The sequence below is a fragment of the Notothenia rossii genome (assembly GCF_949606895.1).
Source record: "Notothenia rossii genome assembly, chromosome: 3".
Lineage (NCBI taxonomy): Eukaryota > Metazoa > Chordata > Actinopteri > Perciformes > Nototheniidae > Notothenia > Notothenia rossii.
The window spans coordinates 27600768-27625565 of NC_136901.1; the positions used below are offsets into that span (position 1 = coordinate 27600768).

The following is a 24798-nucleotide window of genomic DNA, read 5'->3' on the forward strand; positions in this document are numbered from 1 at the left end:
ATGACAAACAGATTATAATAATTCCTTAAACTGTTTCTGACCATCTGTGCAGTAATGTTGTAGGTGCTGTTTGATGGCCATCCAGGAGGAGTTGCTGTTTCTCTGCTGAGCAACAGAGTGGATCAGCTGCCACACTGGAGAATGCCGCATCATTGATATCTCCACCTCTGCTGGATCGAAACCCTGAACCACCTAAGAGCCACATATAAACACATTAATACAAATACATTCAGAATAGCAACAAGATTACTCAAACTATCCAGTCTGCTTTGAACAAAAATTGCTTTTTCCACGTGAACTAATAAAATAATCAGTTATACGAACCATTTACATTTATTTTTAAAAGAATCTACTTGCATTGATATGCGTCAAACGCAGTGCCCTCTCATCATGGTGTCTGATAACCAGAGGATGCGCAAACTTCTGCTTTTCCTCTTCTCCAAACTTCTCCTCTAGCCTCTGGCACAAAAGAGATTAAAGCAGAGACAAATGAGGGAATAATTCATTTATGTGAAGAGTGTGTCAAAGTATGCTGGAGTCAGAGCAGGCAACATGTATACATTATACTACCATACCTGGGGTTGGAGACCAAAGACTCAAGTGAGAGAAGAAAGAAGCACAACCTAAATTGAATTACCGGTTGGCTTCCATACTGTGAATTTAAATATATTTGTTGTCATAAAAACAAATGTATAACAAATTCAAATTAGGGGTTGATAACCAGTGATGCCTTTAAGCTGATAATTTGTGTGTAAAGATCTTCGGTTGTTCTAGCCTTGCAGCATTTCACTGACAAGGTGAATTCCATGGTGATTCAAACATGAAAACAAACAACATGTTCTTATGTTACAATTACAAACATTTTCTTTGAATCTCAATTGGGCAACATTCATAAATTGAATCCCTGTTGGTCTCTGTGCTTCTCTTACAACAACCCTTTAGCTAAACATTCCGCCAACTCTTATTGTCTGTTAACAATTATAGATAGAGATGGGCTCTCTCTTTTTACTACGGCTTCCCTGTGCTGGACAATATCAATCAATCAATCAATGTTTATTTATATAGCCCAATATCACAAATGTTACATTTGTCTCAGTGGACTCCACAGTTTGTACAGGATATCAGTATGACAATACGACATCCTCTGTCCTTAGACCCTCACATCGTACAAGGAAAAACTTCCAGAGAAAAACCCAAAGTTTAAAGGGGAAAATAGGAGAAACCTCAGGGAGAGCAGCAGAGGAGGGATCCCTCTCCCAGGACGGACAGACGTGCAATAGATGCAGGCCGTGTGTAAATCGAAGAGATAATAGATAATACATTTTTCAGCGTAGGTCGACCAAATGTTTGGAAATGCATGTGTCTATAAGAAGAAGATGAATCCACGAGGGTGGCAACAATTCTGTGGGAGTCATCAGGGAAGTAGTATGATGAGAGTCAGGCAGGACCGCAGAGACAGGTTCAGCCACGACTCGAAGTCCAGGACTCAAATCCAGAACTCAGGATCCAGGGCACAGGACCACAGCAACAGGATCATCCACCACTCAGGATCCCGGCGTATATAGACACCAAAAAGAAATGTGGGGGAAGCTGGGTTAATCGAAACATGAGAGTACACAGGTACAAACAGACAGAAGGAAGAAGTAAGGTGTCCCGACAGTCTGAGCCTATAGCAGCTAGATTAAGGTGTCCACGTACATGCACTCCCTTAGGATAGGTTGAGGGAAAAGGGTAGTAGGTAAGAAGTAGGGAACAGAGGCGGAGAGGCACAACGTGTCTATGTACATGTACTCCCTTAGGATTGTTTGAGGGAAAAAGGTAGTAGGTAAGAAGTAGGGAACAGAGGTGGAGTGGCACAACGTGTCTACGTACATGCACTCCCTTAGGATAGGGTGAGGGTAAAGAGTAGGAATTAAGAAGTATGCGCCACATCTATACCATGAGTGCATTGCTCCTAAAAAGTTTTTGGGCACTGACACCAATCAACAGTTGTGCGTCGACTCGGCAGGGATCAAGGCACGTATATGCCTCTCCCTGCTTCTACCGTCTTCACACAACCAAATGACATACCATCAGTAAGGAAAAAGAGTAAGAACTCAAATGTATAGGTGAAGAGGCACAACATGTCTACGTCAATGCACTCTTATTCGATTATTTTATCAACTATAAGCTTTATCAAAAAGGAAGGTCTTAAGCGTACTCTTAAAACGGATAGGCTGTCTGCCGCCCGAACACAAACTGGAAGCTGATTCCACAAATGTGGAAGCTTGATAAGAAAAGGTTCTGGCTCCCATTGTACTTTTAGAGACTCTAGGAACAACCAACAACCCTGCATTCTTGGAACGCAATGCCCTGGTAGGACAGTAGGGTATAACTAGAGAATGCAATTCCTGAAGAAATTGCTAGTAGGAATGCTTTATGCTGAAAAGCTGATGCTGAATTACTATGCTGAAATGTAATGTGTAAGAAGAAAGTGAAGAATTTAGATTGAAATGATACATGAACACTGGGGGCTTGAATGTGTGATGAGAGAAGAAAAGAAAGTAAAAAGGCTTGGAAAAGCAGCAGAATATTTGAACTGCAAACTTTTGAACTAACTTGATGGCGATTGATATGTCGCCATGCCAACGGCATTTGATGACATCCCATAATACGCTTAGATGTAGGGATGGGTATCGTTAAGGTTTTAACGGTACTACTACTTTTATCGATATCCGCTTATCGGTCTGGTCTTTTAAAGGTACTCTTATCGGTTCTTTTGGTAAAAAAAAAAAGAAGCAAACTAACTAAACAAACTGTGAACAAAACTAACATTGCTTTTTATTTAAATTAAATACATAATATTTCACATCAAAAGAAACAACGTTTTAACAAATCGTATTAGATAATCTGATGACAAAACTGTAAACAGAATAGCTGAAACTCTAACAAAATAAATAACCCGGTTACCTCTAATCATTAACCCATGTTTGTACAATTTAGTTAACTCCGTGTGTTGCTGCTAGCATACATAACACCTGACGTGGAAACGTTACTCGTGGATGGGGCTACAGAGCTACTAGAAAGACAGTCGAACGCGGTGCATTCCTCCGTCTGAATGTGGTGCAGTTTTGCTAAATGTTACTGCCCTTACATGCTAAACTCTTATTGCACTTTAGGCAACGAGCATTGTCCACATCGAGACAGGTAAAGTTTAACCAAACCTCGGAGCGTGTTCTCTCGACCATCTCCTCCGTGTGTGTGTGTGTGTGTGTGTGTGTGTGTGTGTGTGTGTGTGTTGCTGCATGTAGCAGCCGCGTGTGTTAACTGCCCCGCCCCCTCACAAGCAGGCGGGGGAGAGAAATTGCAAATACAAAAAAATAATCATGGATGCATTTTGCAGTCTTTTTGCGTATTAGAAACGGAGTTGGCAACACTAAAACTGAAATATAATTTTTGTGTAGCAATAATACATATGACGTATTTTTTAGATCTCTCCAGTACCGATAACGTCGGAGCTTAACGGTACCACAGTCTTTAATAATTCAGCCCCGGGGCCCATTTAATACCGGGGCATGGTACCCATCCCTAGTCAAAACCCCTCAAAGTACACCCTGTAGCGATTAAAACTCTAACACAGAAAATACCTTCCCAAAACGCCTCGTTGGAGATTTCTCATTTACTTCCTGGGTACTCTGACGTGGGGATACCCAGTAGCCACGCCCGAAGCTATGGCCGCACCCTCTGCCAGGCTTTCACGAAACAAAGCTTCCCAAAACCTTTCAGCGATTCATGCCGGATATATACAGCGTAGGGCACTGAAGAACGATATGTCATATTTATTATGCTACACAAACATTATATCCAGGGGTGCACATAACTTTTTTGCCCTGGTTCTCAAAGGAGCACCTGGAGATGTTGCTTGGTGCTCATCCTTAAAATGAAATAAACCGTAACTTTTCAGGAGGTCTTGACTTTATTTGCCAGACACACGGCACTGAACACACATGCAGAGGTGAACACAAGACAACATTAGCCCGACCAGTAATTCTACAAGCTGTCATCAATACCCTCCTGACTGTTCTCCTCACTGTCTTCCTTTCTGTCAGACATGGTAGCTGATGATGTAGGCCTACTACTTTCTCTCTGGTTGAGTCTGCGATTAGCTGCTTGCATCCACAAGTCAACAGCTGTTTTTGGGTCGAAGGTCTCTGTTGTCATCTTAGACAAGTGGATGTAATCAAATAAGTATGTGAACATAACCAATAACCTACCATAGCCAATAACAAATGAATGTAACTTATTTTATTTGTGTATCTCTCCAGTTTTAAAGGATATTTTTGGTTACTGTCCTATAGTATACATTGGAATGATTTCAAACCTGTTTATCCCAATAATTATAAAGGAGTGCCTTGGAAATATGTGTTTACATAAATTGTGACCAAACCGTTTGAACTTAGACTAAGAGTCCTTTACCTCACTGAGCTGTAGTTATCAGTCTGACTGGAGAGGACTCTCCCTCCACATTATTGTAGAAACATCTTCTTATATACGTTAGAGCAGCTAGCACCAGATTCTAATAACAACAGCGCTGGTACCGGGCGGTGCGCCCTTCTCTCTCTCCCTCGCTCACTCACTCGCATTTTGGCTGTGAGCTGCGGGCGCCAGATAAGCCAACATCCCCCATTTTCATCAAGTACAGCGCCCATCGTACAGGGCAAATTAAACGTGTAACCGGGGTGAAAAGGGTGTTACATTTACTTAATTATGAATATTGTTACATCAAGGCCGAAAATTCGGAAGAGCGCCAACGGTCAAAAATGTTTTTTCCCCTCCCAGACCTGCCAGCACAGTGCCTCCCCAGATGTGGCGCCCTAGGCGAACATCTAGCCAGTGCTACAGGCCGGCCCTGAGTTCATATGCATCTCGCAAATATCTCTCTCTTCTCTCTCCTCTCTCTCCCAATGTTGGTACGCAAATGCGCTTTTTTTTCTTCAAAAATGCATCTATGATTATTTTTAGTATTTTCGATCTTTCTAATCGAGACGAGAGATCTCTCTCTCCCGTCTGTGTGCGAGGGGGCGGGGCAGTTTGCACACATGCCCCTGCTACATGCAACACACAAACACACTACTCCTGCTTTGTTTGGACCAGCGGGAGATTCGGGTACACAACCTGTATTCATTGTTGTTTGTGTATTTATGATGTTTAAAACAAACAAGGTATCTACCTACGACTGTTTAAATGGGTTAACGTTTTTCGGACTACGTTGGGATCGCGGAGAAATGCTCTCCGCAGACCCATGCTCACAGCGTTATAAACCTTTTTCTTACTCAATATTAAGCCACACTTATTGTTTTTACTTCGGCTGTGAGTGTTTGTGTGTGCTCAGGATGAATTTCGCTTGTTCTAGCTGTATCGCCAAGCCTGTCTGCTCCTGCAGCAGCTCGCAGCAGTGTGTGTGTCTGTGTGTGTGCGAGCAGCAACGAGCCTGTCAGCTTCTCGACCAATCAGAGCACACTGGGCTCCAGATCCGGTGCCAGAACAAATCTAAAGGGAGGGCATATGATTTTCATGGGAGGGTACCAGTGTTGGGCTAGTTACTGAAAACCAGTAACTAGTTACCATTACTAGTTACTTCATTTAAAAAGTAAATCACGTTACTTTACTGATTACTTACACCCAAAACGCATTACTGTGAACAGTAACGCATTAGTTACTTAAAAAAAGGGCTTCCATTAATGCCCTTATAGCCTTCATTTCAGTACTGTTATTGCATTGGAGAATAATACAATCTGTTGATCAAGAAATAGCAATAGAAATAGTAGAAATAGCCTGCATGTGTTCTACAACATACCGTGCAATGGCTTTATCAACTTTTCCCTGGCTAGCAATCCCTCGGTTAAAATCCAGCCGCTGTTGCTTAGGTGGAGGTGGAGTGGCGTCGGATGAGTCTGGGTCTGTGGTCTTAGCTAGGGTACTAGCTTCGTCCCAGCATGTTGTTTCTGCAGATGTTTCAACATATTTGAATTGCTGTTTTGGGCAGTAGATAGCATCTTTGACCCGCCAAGACACAACTTACATTTAACTAAAACGTTCTTTTCTTTGTGCTCGACAAAAGTGAAATAGTGAGAATATCTTCAGGCGGAGAAACTCGACTTGAGCTCCGCAGCCGCCATGATAGTCTTGTTGGTAAACACACAAACACGCCCACAGCGCGTCTCCGCATGTGACACAGGAAGTATCTAAGTACTGTACTTAAGTACAGTTCTCATCATACTTGCCAACCCTCCCGATTTCAATGCCCTCTCCCGGTTTCCTCCCGGGGTCATATTTCTCCCGCATTTCTCCCGATTTCTGACAAAATCAGATTTACTCAGGACTGTTTCCACCCGGACTTTAATACAGCTACACCATTGTTTGGTTTCCATGGTAGCGCGTCTCTTTAGTAGCGCACGCAACTGAAAGTCTGAGAGGGTGAGGCAGTCACAGAAAACTGAACAAGAATCGACAACTCTACCCTCTGCTCACACCTTTCCTGTAAAATACAGGTCCAGCCCACACATATGCTCCACTTACAACTACAATAAGCATGTGAATGTTAATCTAATACAGCTCCGGCAATTCCCGCCCCCCCCCCGCCCCGGTTTTGAAATGCTCCCGATTTCTGGGGTCTCAAGGTTGGCAAGTATGGTTCTCATCTCTGTTCGCCTCGCTGTTGGCGCCGCTCACCAACGTCTGGGAGCCGAGACTATATACAAAAAAATAACGGAGTAACGCACCATGTAGTAACGGTAACTGAGTTACTGAATTTAAAAAATAACGCGTTAGAGTACTAGTTACTGCCAAAAATAACGGCGTTACTTTGTAACGCGTTAGTCCCAACAATGGAGGGCACACAAAACCGTCACGTGCTGCGGACCTGCGGCACAATATATATCAAACAGCAAGGCCAACAGCATTGCGTAAAGACGCACACTTATCGCAAATACATAAACAAATAAAGGGAAACATAGAAACCACTTTTGAAACATTGTGTGCGTGGCAGAACAAACACTGGTAAATCACGAGCAAGGCACACTGGTTAAGGATGGCAGCTTCCTCATCGTTGCACTCGGAGAGAATTAGTAGAGACGGAGACGATGAACTGTTTAGCCCGCCTTGTAGGGCTGTGCAATTTAATTGATCCTGCGATATATATCGATATTTTGTTTCCCGAGAAAGTATCGATATTTCAGCCGCGGGTATCGATACATTAACTCCCATTCAAATCCCCCGTGTTCCGCCTGGCACTCTGCTCGCTGCCCATTCCCCCCCGTTCGCTTTGCATGAAGAGCGGTTACGTCAGCCAGCCGAGCCGCTAGTGTCGCTGTAGAGCAGCGATACTCAACCCGCGGCTCGCGAGCCGCATGCGGCTCTTTTAAGACTAACTGCGGCTCTTTTAAGTCCCACTTAAAAAATAAAAAATAAAAAAAAAATCTTTGAAAAACGAAAAACAAAGTCAGAAGAATTCATCAACATTTCATTATCACTCACAAGTCACACATCAGTCGTCGCCCCTCCCCCTCTGAATAGCCAATCAAATATTATGTCAGGTTTCGCGCTCTGATTGTTTCGCGCGAGATAATTGCTACGTCACACTGGGAAAACTATACAGCACTATGCAAAAATGGCTACGACTAAACGGAAATATGAAGAGGAATATCGAACATTTAAAGAGGACTGGGAACTGGAGTTTTTCTTCGTCTCCACCGGTTCGGGAAAATGCACCTGCCTGCTTTGTGACAACATCATTTCACAATTTAAAAAGGTCCAATTTGCAGCGCCATCACGACACAAAACACCCGAAGTTTAGTACCGACTTTCCGAAAGGTGGAGAGCTGAGGGCGGAAAAGCTGGCTAGACTCAAACAGAACCGAACTGCTCAAAAAACCTTTTTCCACACTAATACGAGTGAAAGAGCGACAGAGGCATCCTACAAAATCACACATGAACTGAGGAAAAAGATGAAGCCATATACTGATGGAGAAATGGTGAAGGACTGCATACTGCTGGCTTGTTCAACGTTGTTTCCTGAGAAAAAAGACCTGGAACGAGAGGCCAAAAAAATGCAACTGTCGGATTCTACTGTAGCTAGGAGGGCATCAGACATTGGTTTCACTGAAAAATGGAACAACGGGCATTGAAATAAAAAACGCTGTGCTGGAAACATTACAGAAGTTTAACATTGGCCCAGAAAAAATCACAGCATTCACGACAGATGGCGCACCGGCGATGCTTGGTAAGAGGAACGGAGCCGTGGCCTTGCTGAAAGAGACGCTTAAAAACGGCGGGGTTGCTGCTGAGGGTATTTTCTCATACCATTGTATTGTGCATCAACAAGCCTTGTTTGCTAAGTTCAAATGTCTGAATGAAGTGATGGCAAATGTAATCGAAGTGGTTAATTATATCAGGGCCCGTGCAAGAAACCACTTAAATTTTAAACTGCTGTGTGAGGAGTTTGACACTCACTATGGAGATTTGGTGTTACACACCGAGATCAGATGGCTGTCTAAAGGACGTATGCTTGCACATTTAATGGACTTGATTGAACCCCTGAAAGCCTTCATTGTCGGCCAAGGGGAGACTTCCCGATTTTCCTTTTTGGATGATAAAGAGTGGGTGCTGTCTGTTGCGTTCCTGTGTGACATTACGCAGCACTTGAACGAACTTAATCTCAAGATGCAGGGAAGAAACAAGACCGTGTATGAGCTCTACACGGCTGTCAAAGTATTTTCTGACAAACTGGATGTACTCGACCAAAGTGTCCGTGGTTCTGATTACCGTTTCTTCCCCACCGTGCAGAAAGTGATGGCGAGGCATGCAGACGCTCTCCTGACCTGTCAATCTCAATTCTGTGAGGTGCTAACTGAGCTCAAGCAAAACTACACATCCAGATTCCACGACTTCAAGGACCATAGCAATATTTTTCTACTTGTGAAAAACCCATTCCTGATTGAAGTCAATGAAATGAAGCAAATAAGCGACCAGCTCGGACTTGTGCAGCTTCAAATGGAGTTCGTGGAGTTAAAGAGCTCAGATGAACATCAGCGTCAATTTCGGATTACAGATGTCGTGGACTTTTGGAAACTGGTGGGGCATCTACCAAATATCTCCAGACTGGCAAGACGCATCATCTCAATGTTTCCGTCCACATACCGGTGTGAAGCAGCATTCTCTGCGCTCACAAAAATAAAATGTCGCAACCGAAACAGATTGAGTCTGCAGCACACAACAGAGGCCCTCCGGATCGCCGTTTCCAGCGCAGAGCCCGACTTCAAATCACTTGTGCGGCAGAAGGAGTGTCAGAAATCACATTGAGTGTGAAGTAAGGTCAACATTACTCTTCTGACAACCCCTGCTGTGTATAATCTGCTGTTATATGGACTGTGATTATCAGTAAACATGCTGTCTGTTATCTGTTGTTTTGTGTGTTTTGTGGTTGCAGTGAAAATAAGAAATCACAGTTATTGCACTGTACATTATGCTTTTCATTCTTAAGTAACATATTACTATTATCCATATTCTCAAATGCATAAAGGTTTCAGGGAGGAAAGGAGCGTTTTTGGATTGTGGCTCTAGCAAAAATATTTTTTCGTCAATGTGGCTCCTGATTAGGACAAGGTTGAGTACCACTGCTGTAGAGCATTTCTAGATACACAGACGCCGGTGTCTTCTTCTCGCAGTGAGTGCGAAGCGGTTCAGGAGAATGGCGGCAAACATTAACCACACTGGAGAGGGTCTTCTCTACCGCCGGAGATATCGGCCCAATCCCAAACCACTCCCTCGACGGAGTGAACTCCGTCTGTAGCCACACTCGCAGCTTAACGAGGCTCCCTCCTATCAGATGGAGGGAGTAAATACAGCAGCAAGCTTTGGGACGGCCTCCCCTCTCTCCGGCAGAAACAGGAAATGCCGTAACTGTATGTAACAACGGTTTCAAATCAGCATCTCTTAGACAAAAAGTTTAAATTATTAACTCAAATAAAACTCCTAACATCTTTCATTGTGTTTCAAAGCTCTTTTAGTTTTAAACCTGATGTTTATAAGCTTCTTAGTTTTTGCAACGGTCTGTAAATATACAAAACTTTATAATAAAATGCACACATTTACCTTTTCCTAGACTAAACACAGGTATGATCCTAAGTTAAAACATATGAGGTTATCATGAGGTTGTTAACATCGCAGTTTATCAGTGGATGTTTGCTGGAACTACTTGTTAACAGCTTGACAGCAGCGGACACACACAGCGTGACTCCGGTCAGGTAGAGACCGGTCTCAAGTCAGCACCGCTGCAGACTCGCTGTTTGAGGGCTTGATAGCCCACTCCCCCTCCACACCGCTCCACACTCGTAGGCGGACCCTCCGCGTCTACGCGCAAACGGAGGGGTAGGGTGTAGGGGGCAGGGGGCGGTTTGGGAATGGGCCATCGTCACTGCTCAGAGAAGTGCACTTCTCCCAGACCACGTTGATCAGATTATATTCCTGAACAAAAATCTGAAGACAATGTAGATGCAGTTATGTAGAGATGAGCCTTTCTGTTTAGTGTTTTTGGCTTAAATGTTACTCCTTTGGACTTGAATTATTGGCAGGTACATTTTACATTAAATGTTGTTCTTAGTGACTTGAATTATTGGCTACCTCATATTCTGTGTTCAGCTAAAAATGCTGTAAAAGAATCTGTTCAGAACAGGCCACCTGCTGCACCTTTTAATTCTCCATTGTTCATTGTGATACTGCACTTTATGTACTTACGTTTCAAAGGCTTGTAAACTACAGTTGGCACTGTTTCAATAAATGAAACAAATTTCTCACCACATCTTTTGAGTCATTTTGTCCAGCATTTGCAAGCTGTAGACTCTCTGTCTAGTCAGAGCCATATATTGTATAATTGATGCTTTCAGTTTTCAGTTGAATTAATTCAATCCAAGTCAATGGAAAACTCACAAGATGTCACCAAAATCACACTGTTCCTTTAAAATCTTTCAGAAAATGATGTAAGTGTATCGAATTATATCGAATCGTATTGAATCGTATCGTTGGCTGAATATCGTGATATATATCGTATCGTGAGCTCAATACCGTGTTTCGTATCGTATCGTGAGATTAGTGTATCGTTACAGCCCTACCGCCTTGGGCATGGTTTATTTTCCTATGCACTGCAGGTGCATCCTTTCACCTAGCCAAGCTAACTTAGAACATAATTTTTGGCCAACTCTGCATCTTTGTGCAGCGTATACTCAAACAGCGATAGGAAGAGCCCACTGCCTGACTCGGACATGCTGTGGAGTGAATCATGGTCACCTCTGAGAGGGAGCTGGTTGACAACTAAAAAAGCTATAATATCAACGACAGCTGAAACGTAATAACGGTTCCGTGCCAGCTGATCTGCACCAAAGTACTAATTTCCTTATTTGTTTCCTCGCGTATCTGTCTCTCTCTCCACAAACTCTCACATGAAATGTGTTCTTTTGATGCGGCATGTCTTGTCATGTCTCATGTCTTATGAGAGAGAAACCGTACAGCTGTGACCTGTAGACTGAGTTTCCAAGATGGCGCCTGTGTCGGCTCGCCGCCCCCTCAGCTCTCTGCCTTTAGCGATCCTACTTTTGTTTTATGTGTCAGAATGTCTCTGCTCTGCTATGATCGCCAAGCCCTCCTCCACCTCAGACCCTCATTGGAGTGTATACTGCTGCCCAAACCTACATCTGGCAACCATAACTCGTCCCCCCCCCCCTCTACTGTCGGATATTCCAAACTACCTGCGCCGGTTTCCCTGCATCCTGCCTCACCGAAAGCGCTTTAGACGTCGGGGAAAGCGTGGTGGTGCACTGGTCCATCTAAAGGCATACCTGACGGCTTCGTCTGGGACTTATCCACGCCTCGGATGTCATGGCCCTCCCGCTGCACACCATTTGAGGGATCGATGGATTCGCCCTGTCTTTCCGGAGCTATGTCCTCTGCTGGGCCCGCTGGCAGCTCCTCCTGTCCGTCCTGCTCCCGGGCCGCGCAGCGTTCAACACGCACATCTTCGTCCGTTGAGACGCACTACACCTTCGGCCGGCCCGGAGCAAAAAATTTGCATGGCTTTGCTAAATGCTAGGTCGATAGCAAACAAAACATTCCTGCTAAATGACTTCTTCACCTCTCGTGATCTGGATTTTATGTTTCTGACGGAGACCTGGGTCCACGCTGGCGAGTATACACCGTTCTCTGAACTTCTTCCTCCTGACTGTACATTCTTCAGCTCCCCCCGTACCACGGTGGGGGAATAGCATCAGTGTTTAGAGCTAGCCTCCAATGCCGATTGCTTCACCCTGTAACTAGCTATGCTAGCTTTGAGTTGCAGCTTTTTGAACTCAACCCATCCTCGCCTATACTCTGCGCAGTCGTGTATCGTCCATTCGGTCTCATTCAGTCCGTAGCTGGCCACACGAAAAAGGACACACTTTAGATTTAGTATTATCGTTTGGACTGTCTGTATCTGTGGATGAAATCTGTGTAACAACGCGTATCTCAGACCATTTACCGGTTCTGTTTACAACCTCGATCCCTTCCGCAGGAGTCGAATCACGTGCTCCCGCACGTCGTCTGCGTTCGATTAACCCCTTGACTGCCTCACAGTTTTCTGATGTTTTTAATGTTTCCCTGATCTGTAAATTAGATGTGAACTGTGCTTTTAATGCTGATGAGCTTATCTCCATGTTTGACTCGACATGTACACAAATTTTGGATTCTGTTGCTCTTTTTATGCTTAGACGCACCAAAGTTCTCTCAGAGCCTTGGCTAAATGACAGTACTCGTGCCCTCAGACGCACTTGCAGGCGCACAGAGAGAAAATGGAAAAAGGATAAACTCCATGTCTCCTTAGAAATCCTTCGTGCTTGTCTTTCCGACTACCAGACGGCAGTCAAAGCAGCCAAAACAGAGCACATTTCTCTGTTAATCTCCAAAAACAGCCATAAACCTCAGGTTATTTTTAATGTCCTCAACTCGATCATTAATCCCGGTGATGCTTCTCCAATTGTGCCATCGACTACTCTCTGTGATAAGTTCCTTACATTTTTTATCGAAAAAGTATCTGCTCTTAGGCTAGCCCACACCAGTGCTACCCCAGATCCTGCTCCTTTCCTGTGCCCTGCTGTCCTCGACCACTTTGAGCCTGTATCCCTCTCTTCTCTCTCGGATGTGGTCAAGCACCTGCGGCCGACAAAACTGCAGCTCAGATAGCATTCCCTCTCGCCTTCTCAGAGATGTTTTTAATTCAGTTGGAGCAAGTATTTTATTACTATTAAATACCTCTCTTGGCTCAGGATGTGTCCCAGCTGCCTTCAAACATGCCGTGGTAAAGTCACTACTTAAAAAGAAAAATCTCGACCCTTCAATTCTCGCAAATTTTAGGCCCATCTCCCAGCTACCTTTTTTATCCAAAGTTCTGGAGCGAGTAGTCTATGCCCAGCTGCAGTCTTTTTTAACCACGCATGGAATCCATGAAAAGTTTCAGTCTGGCTTTAAAGGCCCAGTGAAGTGCATGTTTTTGCACCAAAATGAAATGGCAGTTTCATTCCTTACATACCATTGTGCCTGTTCATAGCTAAAATAATTTTTAATAATTCATAATTAATGAATGAATGAATTATTAATTTTGCCGTCTGAGCCTAACGGAAGTTGCAGACGATAGTGGCTGTGACGTCACAAGATGTACCCAGTTGCGATTGTAAACATGGCGGAGACTCTGGAAAGTGATACTAGTGTGAGAGAAATGATTGATTTGGACAGCTTTTTGGACAGGATAGATGAGAAAAGTGATCAATCTGGTGCACTTTGAGGGCAACATTAAGAGATTTATGGATACAGCTCTCAACACTCATATGAAACATATATTTCAATAATCAAAAAACATTGGAAGGATTTCTTAACCTATTTTATACAACTAATATTACATAGATGGAAATATTTGTTTACATAGATGACCAAACCCACTGAGATAACTTAGGCTACAGTTTACCTCCCTGAGCTGACGTTATCTCTCTCAGTCCCACAGGAGAGCACTCTCCCTCTCCTTATTGTTGAAACAGCTAATCTCCGTTAGCTCCGAGCTAGCACCAGATGCTAACAACAACCCTGTAACTCTCTCAGTCTCTCTTTCTCTCTCTCTCGAATCGACCAGTGGCCTTTATTTATCATGATCAATCAAAGAATCTACGAAACAATGACACCAGCCAGGCTCACCTTCATCTTTTGGGAACAGAAACATCGCCACTTCGGCAGACTTGACATTACTACAGCCAGCAGTCAGGTTTTCTCGATTGGCAATCACTTCCAGTCGACTCCGACACACTTTCCAGGAAAATACTAGCTCAAAAACGTTGAGAAATTCGACTTTGAAAAAGAGAAAAAATGAACGGTGGTGAATGTAAACAGTGCGGCGGCGTCCATCTCGTGACGTCACGCAGTAGATCGCAAGCCACGCCCACGAAGGTCGACTGCAGATTTCCCCGGAAAATTCAAAACTCGTCAAATTCGTTGCTATTCCAACATCTTTTGATATGGGTTCCAATGGACAATTTTGGTCATTACTATACGTATTAGCATAACAGATCATGCACAGGTGCACACTTCACAGGGTCTTTAAACCCATGCACAGCACTGAAACAGCCCTTTTAAGAGTTTTTAATGATCTGCTCCTAGCCGCCGACTCAGGTAGCCCAGCTGTCCTGGTGCTGTTAGACCTGACAGCTGCATTTGACACTGTGGACCATAGCATCCTGTTGTCACGGCTTGAACAGTCCGCTGGCATCACAGGCTCTGCCCTTGCTTGGTTCAGGTCCTACCTGACAGACCGTAGCTTTTCAGTGCAGCTGGGTTCCTTCTCCTCTGCCAAAGCCCCTCTTACCCGTGGGGTTCCCCAAGGCTCGATTCTGGGCCCCATCCTTTTTCTACTTTACATACTGCCCCTGGGTTCAACCTTACAAAACACAATGTCCCCTTCCATTGTTATGCAGATGATGTACAAATCAATCTGCCTCTCAATTCCAATGCAAACTCTTTACAGATATTGATGGACTGCTTGACAGAGGTCAAATCCTGGCTGAGCCAACATTTCCTCAACCTAAACGAGAGTAAGACTGAGGTCATCTTTTTTGGACCTCAACCTCCAGCCTCCCCAGTTGATACTCTGGGCTCCCTAAAAAAAAAAACATCCTCCCTTCTGTCAAGAACCTTGGAGTGACCTTCGATAGCACTTTTAAATTTGATAAACAGGTCAGCAGCGTGGTTAAAACCTGCTTTTTTCTTCTTCTTCTTTTTTTTTTTTTTTATTAAATACGACTATTGGCTAAGACCAAGTCGTTTTTATCTTTTAAAGACTTGGAAAGGGTTATCAACGCCTTTGTAAAGGTTGGATTACTGCAACGGTCTGTATGTGGGTATGGACCAGGCCTCAATTAGACGCCTGCAGCACGTCTTCTTACTGGCCACAAAACGCGTGACCACATTACCCCAATTCTGGCCTCACTGCACTGGCTTCCAATTCGGTTCCGAATTGATTTTAAACTCCTTTTATTTGTTTGTAAAGCACTAAATGGGCTGGCTCCGGCCTATATAGCTGAATTCCTCCAGCGCTACACCCCAGCCAGAGCCTTAAGGTCTGCTGAACAGCTACTGCTGGTAGTGCCCCAGACCAGGCTCAAAACCCGAGGGCACCGAGCCTTCGCAGCAGCTGCTCCCAGGCTCTGGAACACTCTGCCCCTCCATATGAGGTCGGCCCAGGGGTTTTTAAAACAAAACTAAAGACTCACTTCTTCTCCCTGGCATTCTAGTCCGAGCAGAGTATTACTACGGACAATTCCCTGTGTTGGATTTTTATATTTATTGTGGTAATTTATTGTCTTCTGTTCTTTGCGAATGTAGTAATGTGTTATTTATTATTTGCATGTACAGCACTTTGGTCCAGACCAAAAATCGTTTTAAAATGTGCTTTATAAATAAAACCTGATTTGATTTGATGTCTTAGCAGTCCTTTATCAGTCTGTAATGCGTGTTTCCAGTCGCAAAAACTTTTGACAGTGAAAGCCGCATAAGATGAAGACGTATTTATAATTCTGCAAATATTACGATAAACTCACAGCTATTTCGCGGCCCGGCAGTAACACCTCCGCGGCCCGGTAACGGTCTGCGGACCGGGAGTTGGGGACCCCTGCCCTAGGAGATGAGCATGTTCAAACAATAAATATTTCCGCCATGAATTAAAACGTACTCGCAAAAAGGCGGGGCTTAGAAATAAATGCTCATAACTCATCAACAATGTATCCATTCACCACCGATTTTGGTGGATAGGTTCAGTCTGTCTTGGGAAATAGGCACACCAAAACCATTTTCATTTTGGACTATTTGGACGAATTTGTTTTACATATTCTCTGGGGATGACTATGAACTGAGATTTAAAGTGTCGTAACAAATGCAGAATGTAGGCGTGGCCTATACCGTTTTTTTTACATTAAGAAAGCATAAAATCAGCTTCGGACACAAAACTTGGGACACACGTCAAAGCCCACGACTTTTTCGACAATGTAAAAAAAATACGTAATTTTTCAAAAAAACTGCTCACTAGCGCCCCGCCCCCTATTGTGTGGTATTCACATATAGTTTCTCAGAACTTCACGAATTTTGGCACAGACATTCCTCATGGAATTGCGGACATATTTCTAATTTGCTTCCATTAGCCCCGCCCCCGACAAAGTTGGCCATTTTGAAAAATGTGCGTGTTCCAGCCATTTTAAGCACATTCTTGCGAACTCCTCCTAGGGGAATGATCGGAAAAATTCCAATCCAGGACACGTTCAGCCCCTATCCAATATGATGCTAAATTGAGAAGAACATTTTTGATAGCTCAATCGTGGAGGTCGTAAGCTAACAGCGAATACACAATTTTTGACGATTTACATGTCGCAAATTACTCCAAACTACTCGGATATAGTTATTCCGTCATTTTCAGCACATTCTTGCGAACTCCTCCTAGGGCAGGGGTCGGCAACAGGCGGACCGCGGTCCGGATACGGAGCTATAATCAATACATTAATAGGGGATTTTTCGGCACCTCCCGCTTTTTGAACGTTGATTTGGGTGACTTGTGTAATTCGTGGAGAACCGAAGAGTTTTCGTTTTGGGGTTGGGGAGTCCGTCCGTCAGTCTGAAAGACGGACAACTTCTCACTTCAAAAAAGAAGAAGAAATCTAGACCGCAAAAATAATTAAACAAGCGAGTACCTGTTTTTCCTGGCCAAGGACAGGTTCCTTGAACACAACACGAGCGTAACGTGTCTTCTTCACGTGGTATATGTCTCCTCTGAAAGGAGTGCTGACAGAGAGCACCGGAACGCCGCTCCAGCCCTTCAAATATTGCAGTACCCATAATAAGCCGTACATATGCCGCTGTGTCTTTAGTTGTAAGCACAGTGGCGATCTGTTGTTATTAGCATCTGGTTAGCTAGCTATGCTAACGAATTTAAAGAGCTTTTCTACCACCAGGTGGAAGAGAGCTCTCTCCTGAGAGGCTCAAATAACCTCAGCTCAGTGAGGTTAAGGCACACCTTGATATGATCATTATAGTTATTTATGAGACTAAATTAAAAACAGGTATAAAATACTATATGACAGTAACACAAAAGTTGTTAAAAACAACCAGAATAGAGTTTAAAAGGGGAGTGATTTGTAAAATATCCAAAAAGAAAAATCTGCTTACAGTTCTGTTTCATATGGGTGTTGAAAGATGTATCCATAGATCTCTTCATGTTGCTCTCAAAGTGCACCAGATTGATTCTTTTAACTTCAATATTTAAAAAAAAATCTTCCCGGGGGAACATGCCCCCGGACCCCCCTAGAGGAGCTTAGGTTCCCCTCCCTCCCCACTTAAATCATGGATAGGATTACTAAATACATTTGCCCACATCTTGTGTCCATATCTTTCTGTTTTGGTGGTCATGCCACACCGTGCACATGCATGCATACGTGAGTCTCGGTGAGATATCTGGATTGGTTGCTTTTTCTTTGCACAGCATGAAAGAAAGGCGAAATGAATGGGCTGTGATTTTAGTTTTTTTAAGCAGAGGTTGAGTTCAATCATTTGTACGACCCTCGGAGGATTTTGTAAAAATTGAAAGGAAAAAGGTTCCCCACCCCTGCTGTAAATAATAATAAAAACCCTTGATTTATAACTTCACATCTCTGTCTCCTATTGCTCTGAGTATATTATAAAGAATAGCTAGTTAATTGAAGCATTATAGCAAAAGCCTTTTTCAGATGGTATATTACGCTGTTTTTTTTCTGCTTTGAATAGTTCTCTCTTTTTTCACCATACCTGTGTTTGCATCACTGTAACTAATGAGCACCTGCATGTGTGTATGAGAATGGCCCTGACACCATTTCAGCCCAGATTTACAAACTCCTGGCAGGACAAGCTCAAACTCAATTCTCACACTGAACTTAAAAAAAAGTGAGTGAGGGACTGCAATATAAGAGGGAAATAAAGAGAAACTTTAAAACTGTTCAATTGTTATGATGTGTAAAGACTGATATTGTTCTATAATCGTCTGAAACTGTTAAGTCATGATGTGAAACGGTTAACAAAGAAAAAGGGAAACTCAAGCTGCTGCTAAACTTTATTTTATTTATCTAAAATCAAGCACTTTAAGATGCACATATTTTCAAAAAATTATTTTATTTATTTTCTCTATTTTATTTTTAAATGCAGCCAGAGAGGAACATTACACATATCCACAGTATTTACTGTATATCTGTATAGTTCAATGTTAATTGACAATAAATATTGTTGTTTTTGAATTGTACTTTCTTTATTTGATTGGCAGTCAGTTGTTGATTACATGCAGACGTTGATAAAGCTACAAGTCACTTCAATATATATAATAATAATAATAATAATAATAATAAATGGGATTTATATGGCGCTTTTCTAGACCCAAAGACGCTTTACAATATGAGTCAGGTCGACAAACAAAACAAGAACAAAAACACAAACAAAAACAAAACAAAAACAGAAAAGCAGTCAGGAGGATGTTGGTTCAGAGGGGGGAGGGGCGGGTTTAAGGATAAGCAGAGTTGAAGAGGTGGGTTTTGAGACGGGACTGGAACAGGGTGAGGGAATCAGACTCACAGAGGTCTTGGGGGAGGGAGTTCCAGAGCTTCGGGGCTGCCACAGAGAAGGCTCTGTCCCCGAAGCTCCGGAGTTTGGCCTTGGGGATTGAGAGCAAACCGGCTGAGGTGGATCTGAGGGACTGGGGTGGTTGGTAGAGGATGAGGAGGTCAGTGAGGTAGGGGGGGCCAGATGGTGGAGGGCTTTATAGGTGAGGACCAGGAGTTTGTAGTGAATGAGGTGTGAGACGGGAAGCCAGTAGAGTTCTTTGAGGACCAGGGTGATGTGATGCCATGATTTGGTGTGGGTGAGGAGTCTGGCGGCTGCGTTCTGGACACGCTGGAGTCTGTTGAGGGATGTTGTGCTGATGCCGAAGAGGAGTGAGTTGCAATAGTCAAGGCGGGAGGAGATGAAGGCGTGAATGAGTCGCTCAGCTGCGGGGCGGGTGAGAGAGGGACGGAGTTTGGCGATATTGCGGAGGTGGGAAAATGAGGTTTTTACAACTTGGCGGATGTGGGGGTCGAGGGAGAGGGTGGGGTCGAATATCACGCCAAGGTTGCGTGCCTGGGTGGAGGGGGAAACAGGGGTGCCATCGATGGTGAGTGTCAGGTTGGGGGTTTTGCTGAGGGTGGATTTGGAGCCGATGAGGAGGAGTTCAGTTTTATTACTGTTGAGTTTGAGGAAGTTGTGTTGCATCCAGGATTTTATTGCAGTCGGACAGGATTCGATGTGTGTGAGAGGGGGGTTGTGGGGGGATTTGGTGCTGAGGTAGATCTGTGTGTTGTCAGCATAGCAGTGAAAGTCCAGGTTGTGATGGCGGAGAATCTGACCAAGGGGGAGGATGTAGATGATGAAGAGGAGGGGGCCGAGTACTGAACCTTGGGGAACACCTTGGGTGACTGAAGCTGTGGTAGAGGAGTGATTGTTGAGGGAGATGAAGTGGGATCTGTCGGAGAGGTAGGACTGGAGCCACCTGAGTGCAGTACCTTCGATACCGATATCCCGGAGTCGGGTAAGCAGGATGGTGTGGCTCACGGTATCGAAGGCTGCACTCAGGTCAAGGAGGATGAAGATGTTGAGGGAACCGGTGTCAGCAGAGGTGAGGAGGGAATTGAGGACTTTGATGAGTGCCGTTTCTGTGCTGTGGTGAGGACGAAAACCAGACTGAAGGGGTTCAAAAAGGTCTTTTTTTTTTAGATGGCGGTGGAGTTGTTTGGAGATGATGCGTTCTATTGTTTTAGAGAGAAAGGGGAGGTTGGAGATGGGGCGGTAATTACTGAGGGAGGAGGGATCCAGACCGGGTTTCTTGAGGATGGGAGTGACAGCAGCAGTTTTGAAGGCAGAGGGAACGGTTCCTTGGGACAGGGAGGAGTTGAAAAGGTTGACAATGTAGGGGCAAAGGACGGGGAGGCAGGACTTCAGAAGAGGGGTGGGTAGAGGGTCAAGCGAGCAGGTTGTGGGTTTGGAGGAGCTGATCAGTTGGAGTATTTCAGGGGGGGTAACCAGAGTGAACTGGGAGAGAATGCCGTGGGGAGGAGGGCTCGGGAGGTCAAGGGAGATGGAGGGAGGAATTGTGGCGGTGGATGTTGGGGGAGATGTTTTTGTGACAGATGCAGCGGATAGGGAGTGATTAATGGCAGTGATTTTGTCAGAGAAAAACTGGAGAAATGAACTGCATGTGGAAGTGGAGGAAGAGAGGGTGTCAGCACGGGGTTTGAGGAGCTTGTTGACGGTGGAGAAGAGGGTCCTGGGGTTACGGGAGGGGTCGATGAAGATAGTGGAGAGGTAAGCAGATTTTGCGGCATTGAGGGCGTCTCTGTAGGTAGTGAGATGGAGTTTGTAGGAATCATGGTGAACTGTGAGGGATGATTTCATGGTTAGGCGTTCAAGCTGGCGGCCGGTTTGCTTCAGTTTACGGAGTGCAGGGGTGAACCAGGGTGAGGAGGTTATAAAAAAGTGACATTTTTCCTTTTGAGGGGGGCCAAGCTATTGAGGGAGGCGAGTAGGGTTGAATTAAGGTGGTTGAGTTGATCATCGGGTGAGCTGAGGTTCGAGTCCAGGGGGAGAGTAGAGGATAGCAGGTCGGAGAGGTGCTGGGGATCAACAGAGCGTAAATTACGGAAAGTGATGTTCCTGGATGGGGGGGGCGGCGGACGGGGGAGGCGGTGGTGAACTGTATGAGTTTGTGGTCAGAGAGGGGAAAGGGGCAGGGGTGGGGGTCGAGTACTGTGAGGTTGGTGGAGCAGACAAGGTCAAGGATGTGTCCTTTATCGTGGGTGGGGAAGGTGACATGTTGTGTAAATGAGAAATTGTCCAGAAGGGAGGAAAATTGTTATGTTAAGGTCGCCGAGGAGTAACAGACGTGGGGAGAGGGATGAAGCAATGGTTAGGAGTTCAGTGAGATCAGAGAGGAAGGAGGGGTGTGGTTTAGGGGGGCGGTAAATGAGGATAACTGTCAGTGAGGGAGGGGTTTTGAAGGCGAGAAATTTGAAGGATGGTACTGAGGGGAGGGTGAGTTCTGTAGTCCGGATGTTCTGGTTGTGGGGGTGGGCATGAGAGGGGGGGCAGTGGAGCAGAGGAGGGGGGCTTGATGGTGGGGAGAAATGGCTTGTTATATGTGTTGGGAGGCGGAGGGGAGTGGGATCCGCTCCAGGTATTCCTTGCAGCTGGGAGTGTAGGTGAGCGGGGGAGAGTGTAAGAGAAGCAGTAGGAGTTGCGTTCTGGTGACGCGTCAGGTGTGCAACAGTGCGTTGCGAGGAGCAGATGGATGCAATGGATTGTCCGTGCTGAAGGTAAACAAAACTGCGGCGGGTGCTTCGGTGAATGCAGCGGGGTCGACGAAGGAGTCCAAGATGTCTGATGACTGAGATGGAAGACGGAGTGGAGTATTTCAGCATGATGACAGGCGGAATGGCTGGGAGCAGTGTGATGGCAGCGATAGCAGCGATAGCAGCTAGCAGCAGATAGCAGCAGATAGCGGGCTAGCTAGGTTCACAGAGGTGGAGGATTGTTGTGGAGACGAGGAAGATCCACGACATGGCAGGAGGATGTGAGCAGCGGGACGGGACAGATGCACCCCAGAGATGAAGGCAGGAGGCAGAGAGAGTCCACGGTTGTTGCGTGGGACGGAGACAGACAGTAGGTGATGTAGCAGATAGCAATAGCCACACGGCACGTTGATGGCTACGTGAGGGCAGCCGGCTACAGCCAGCAACGGAGACAGAAGTCCAAAATAAGTTTACATTTTTTTTTTTTTTAAAACGAGTGCATTGCATTAAAGATGTGTAAATGCAGAGCAGTGGTCCAGTTTGAAAGATTGAAGAACAAATGGTAGTTGAGGGTGATAGAGGGTGACAGAGGCGGAGAAGCGGCGAACAGTCAACGCCAGAGTCCTCTGCAGCAGCGGGATCACACTAATTCACACTAATTCATGAAGCAAGTTAGACATTTTGATGTTCCGGACCTTTGCATGGGGAGATTTTCTCTAACTGGACCTCGTTGAATTTTAGTTGAATACCCCTGTCCTAGGGGAATGATCGAAAAATGCCAATGCAGGACAGGTTCAGCCCCTGGCCAATGTCATGAAGAATTGCGGATTACATTTTTGATAAATCAATCGTGGAGGTCGTAAGCTAATAGCGAATACACAATTTTTTACGATTTACATGTCGCAAATTACTCCAAACTACTCAGATATAGTTATTCCGATATTCACGAAACACTGTATGCACATTGCTATTATGATTGCGGACATATTTCAAATTGGCTTTTATTAGCCCCGCTCCAGACACAGTTGGCCATTTTCAAAAATGTTCGTTTTTCATGCATTTTAAGCACATTCTTGCCAACTCCTCCTAGGGGAATGATCGGAAAAATTCCAATCCAGGACAAGTTCATCCCCTATCATATATGATGCCAGATTGTGAAGAAAATTGTTGATAAATAGATCGTGGAGGTCGTAAGCTAACAGCAAATACACCATTTTTGACGATTTACATGTCGCAAATTACTCCAAACTACTCGCATATAGTTTTTCCGATATTCATGAAACGCTGTATGCACATTGCTATTATGATTGCGGACATATTTGTAATTAGCTTCCATTAGCCCCGCCCCCGAGAAAGTCGGCCATTTTGAAAAATGTGTGTTTTTCATGCATTTTAAGCACATTCTTGTAAACTGCACCTAGGGGAATGATCGAAAAAATTCCAATCCAGCATAAGTTCAGCCCCTATCCAATATGATGCTAAATTGCGAAGAAAATGTTTGATAGCTCAATCGTGGAGGTCGTAAGCTAACAGCGAATACACCATTTTTCACCATTTACATGTCGCAAATTACTCCAAACTACTCCAAATTACTCAAATATAGTTTTTCCGATATTCACGAAACGCTGTATATACATTACTATTATAATTGCGCACATAGTTCAAATTGCCTTCCATTAGCCCCGTCCCCCAGAAAGTCTTCAATAAAGAAGATGGCGTTTTTCATGCATTTTAAGCACATTCTTGCAAACTTCTCCTAGGCAAATGATCGGAAAAATTCCATCGCAGGACAGGTTCAGCCCCTAGCCAATGTCATGAAAAATGGTGGAGTACATTTTTGATATCTCAATCGGGGAGGTCATAAGCTAACAGTGAATACACAATTTTTGACGATTTACATTACTCCAAACTACTTGCATATAGTTTTTCCGATATTCACGAAACACTGTATGCACATTGCTATTATGATTGCACACATATTTCAAATTGCTTTTAATTAGCCACGCCCCCCAGAAAGTCAGCCATTTTGAAAAATGTGCGTTTTTCATGCATTTTAAGGACATTTCTGCGAACTCCTTATAGGGGAATGATCGGAAAAATTCCAATCCAGGACAAGTTCAGCCCATATCCAATAGGGGTGTTGAAAATAATCGTTTCTACGATGCATTGCGATGCGGACGTGGACGATTTGGTATTGATGCAGTGACGGAAGATAACCGATTAATCACGTGGTAGATTTTAGTTGTAGTTAGCCCTAAGTAGTAGTTTTTTTTGTTTTTTTTTAAACGTCACAGTAGCAATGTAGCATTGCGGGTTACCGAGTTAGTGCAATAATGGAGGGAGGCGAAAGCAGTGCGCAAATAATAAAAAACTCTCCTAGTGTTCTGAAAGCAGACATCTTGACCCATTATGGTTTTTATGAACTAAAAGGGAAAAATGAACTGGACAAGTCGCACGCTGTGTGTCACACAAAAATAAAATACCTTGGTGGAAATACCACTAACTTGAGGAACCACCTTAGCCGTTTTCACTGTGAGAAGCTAACGTGTGCCACCAAGAAAACAGCGGACCCAGCCAAGCGAAGAATTGATGAGGTGCTGTCGACTTTTCCGCCCAACTCTGAGAAAGCGAAGAAAATCACCCAGTCGGTGGCAGCTTTCATAGCGAAGGACCTACGTCCTTATTCGGTCGTGGAAAACGCCGGTTTTCGCCACATGTTAAAGACGCTGGAGCCGCGGTATAAGCTCCCATCACGTAGCCACTTTACAGAAAATGTCATACCTGCACTCTACAACGGAACCAAAGCCCAGGTAATGGTGTCAATGATCCAAGCTAAAAGAGTTGCCATAACATGTGATGCCTG

The 24798-nt window shown here is 44.4% G+C and overlaps 1 protein-coding gene across 5 annotated transcripts in view; it reads right to left on the reverse strand.

The window, feature by feature from the left end:
* The window catches only part of spag17 (sperm associated antigen 17), a 115395-nt gene that overhangs the window by 22519 nt on the left and 68078 nt on the right, over positions 1–24798 (reverse strand). For all 5 annotated transcript variants that reach the window (XM_079667703.1, XM_079667701.1, XM_079667702.1 and 2 more), the window contains 2 exons: positions 358–459; positions 42–192 (listed from right to left, as the gene is read on the reverse strand). In XM_079667703.1, coding sequence (XP_079523829.1) covers positions 42–192; positions 358–459 — 253 coding nt within the window. The remainder of the gene's footprint in view (positions 1–41; positions 193–357; positions 460–24798) is intronic.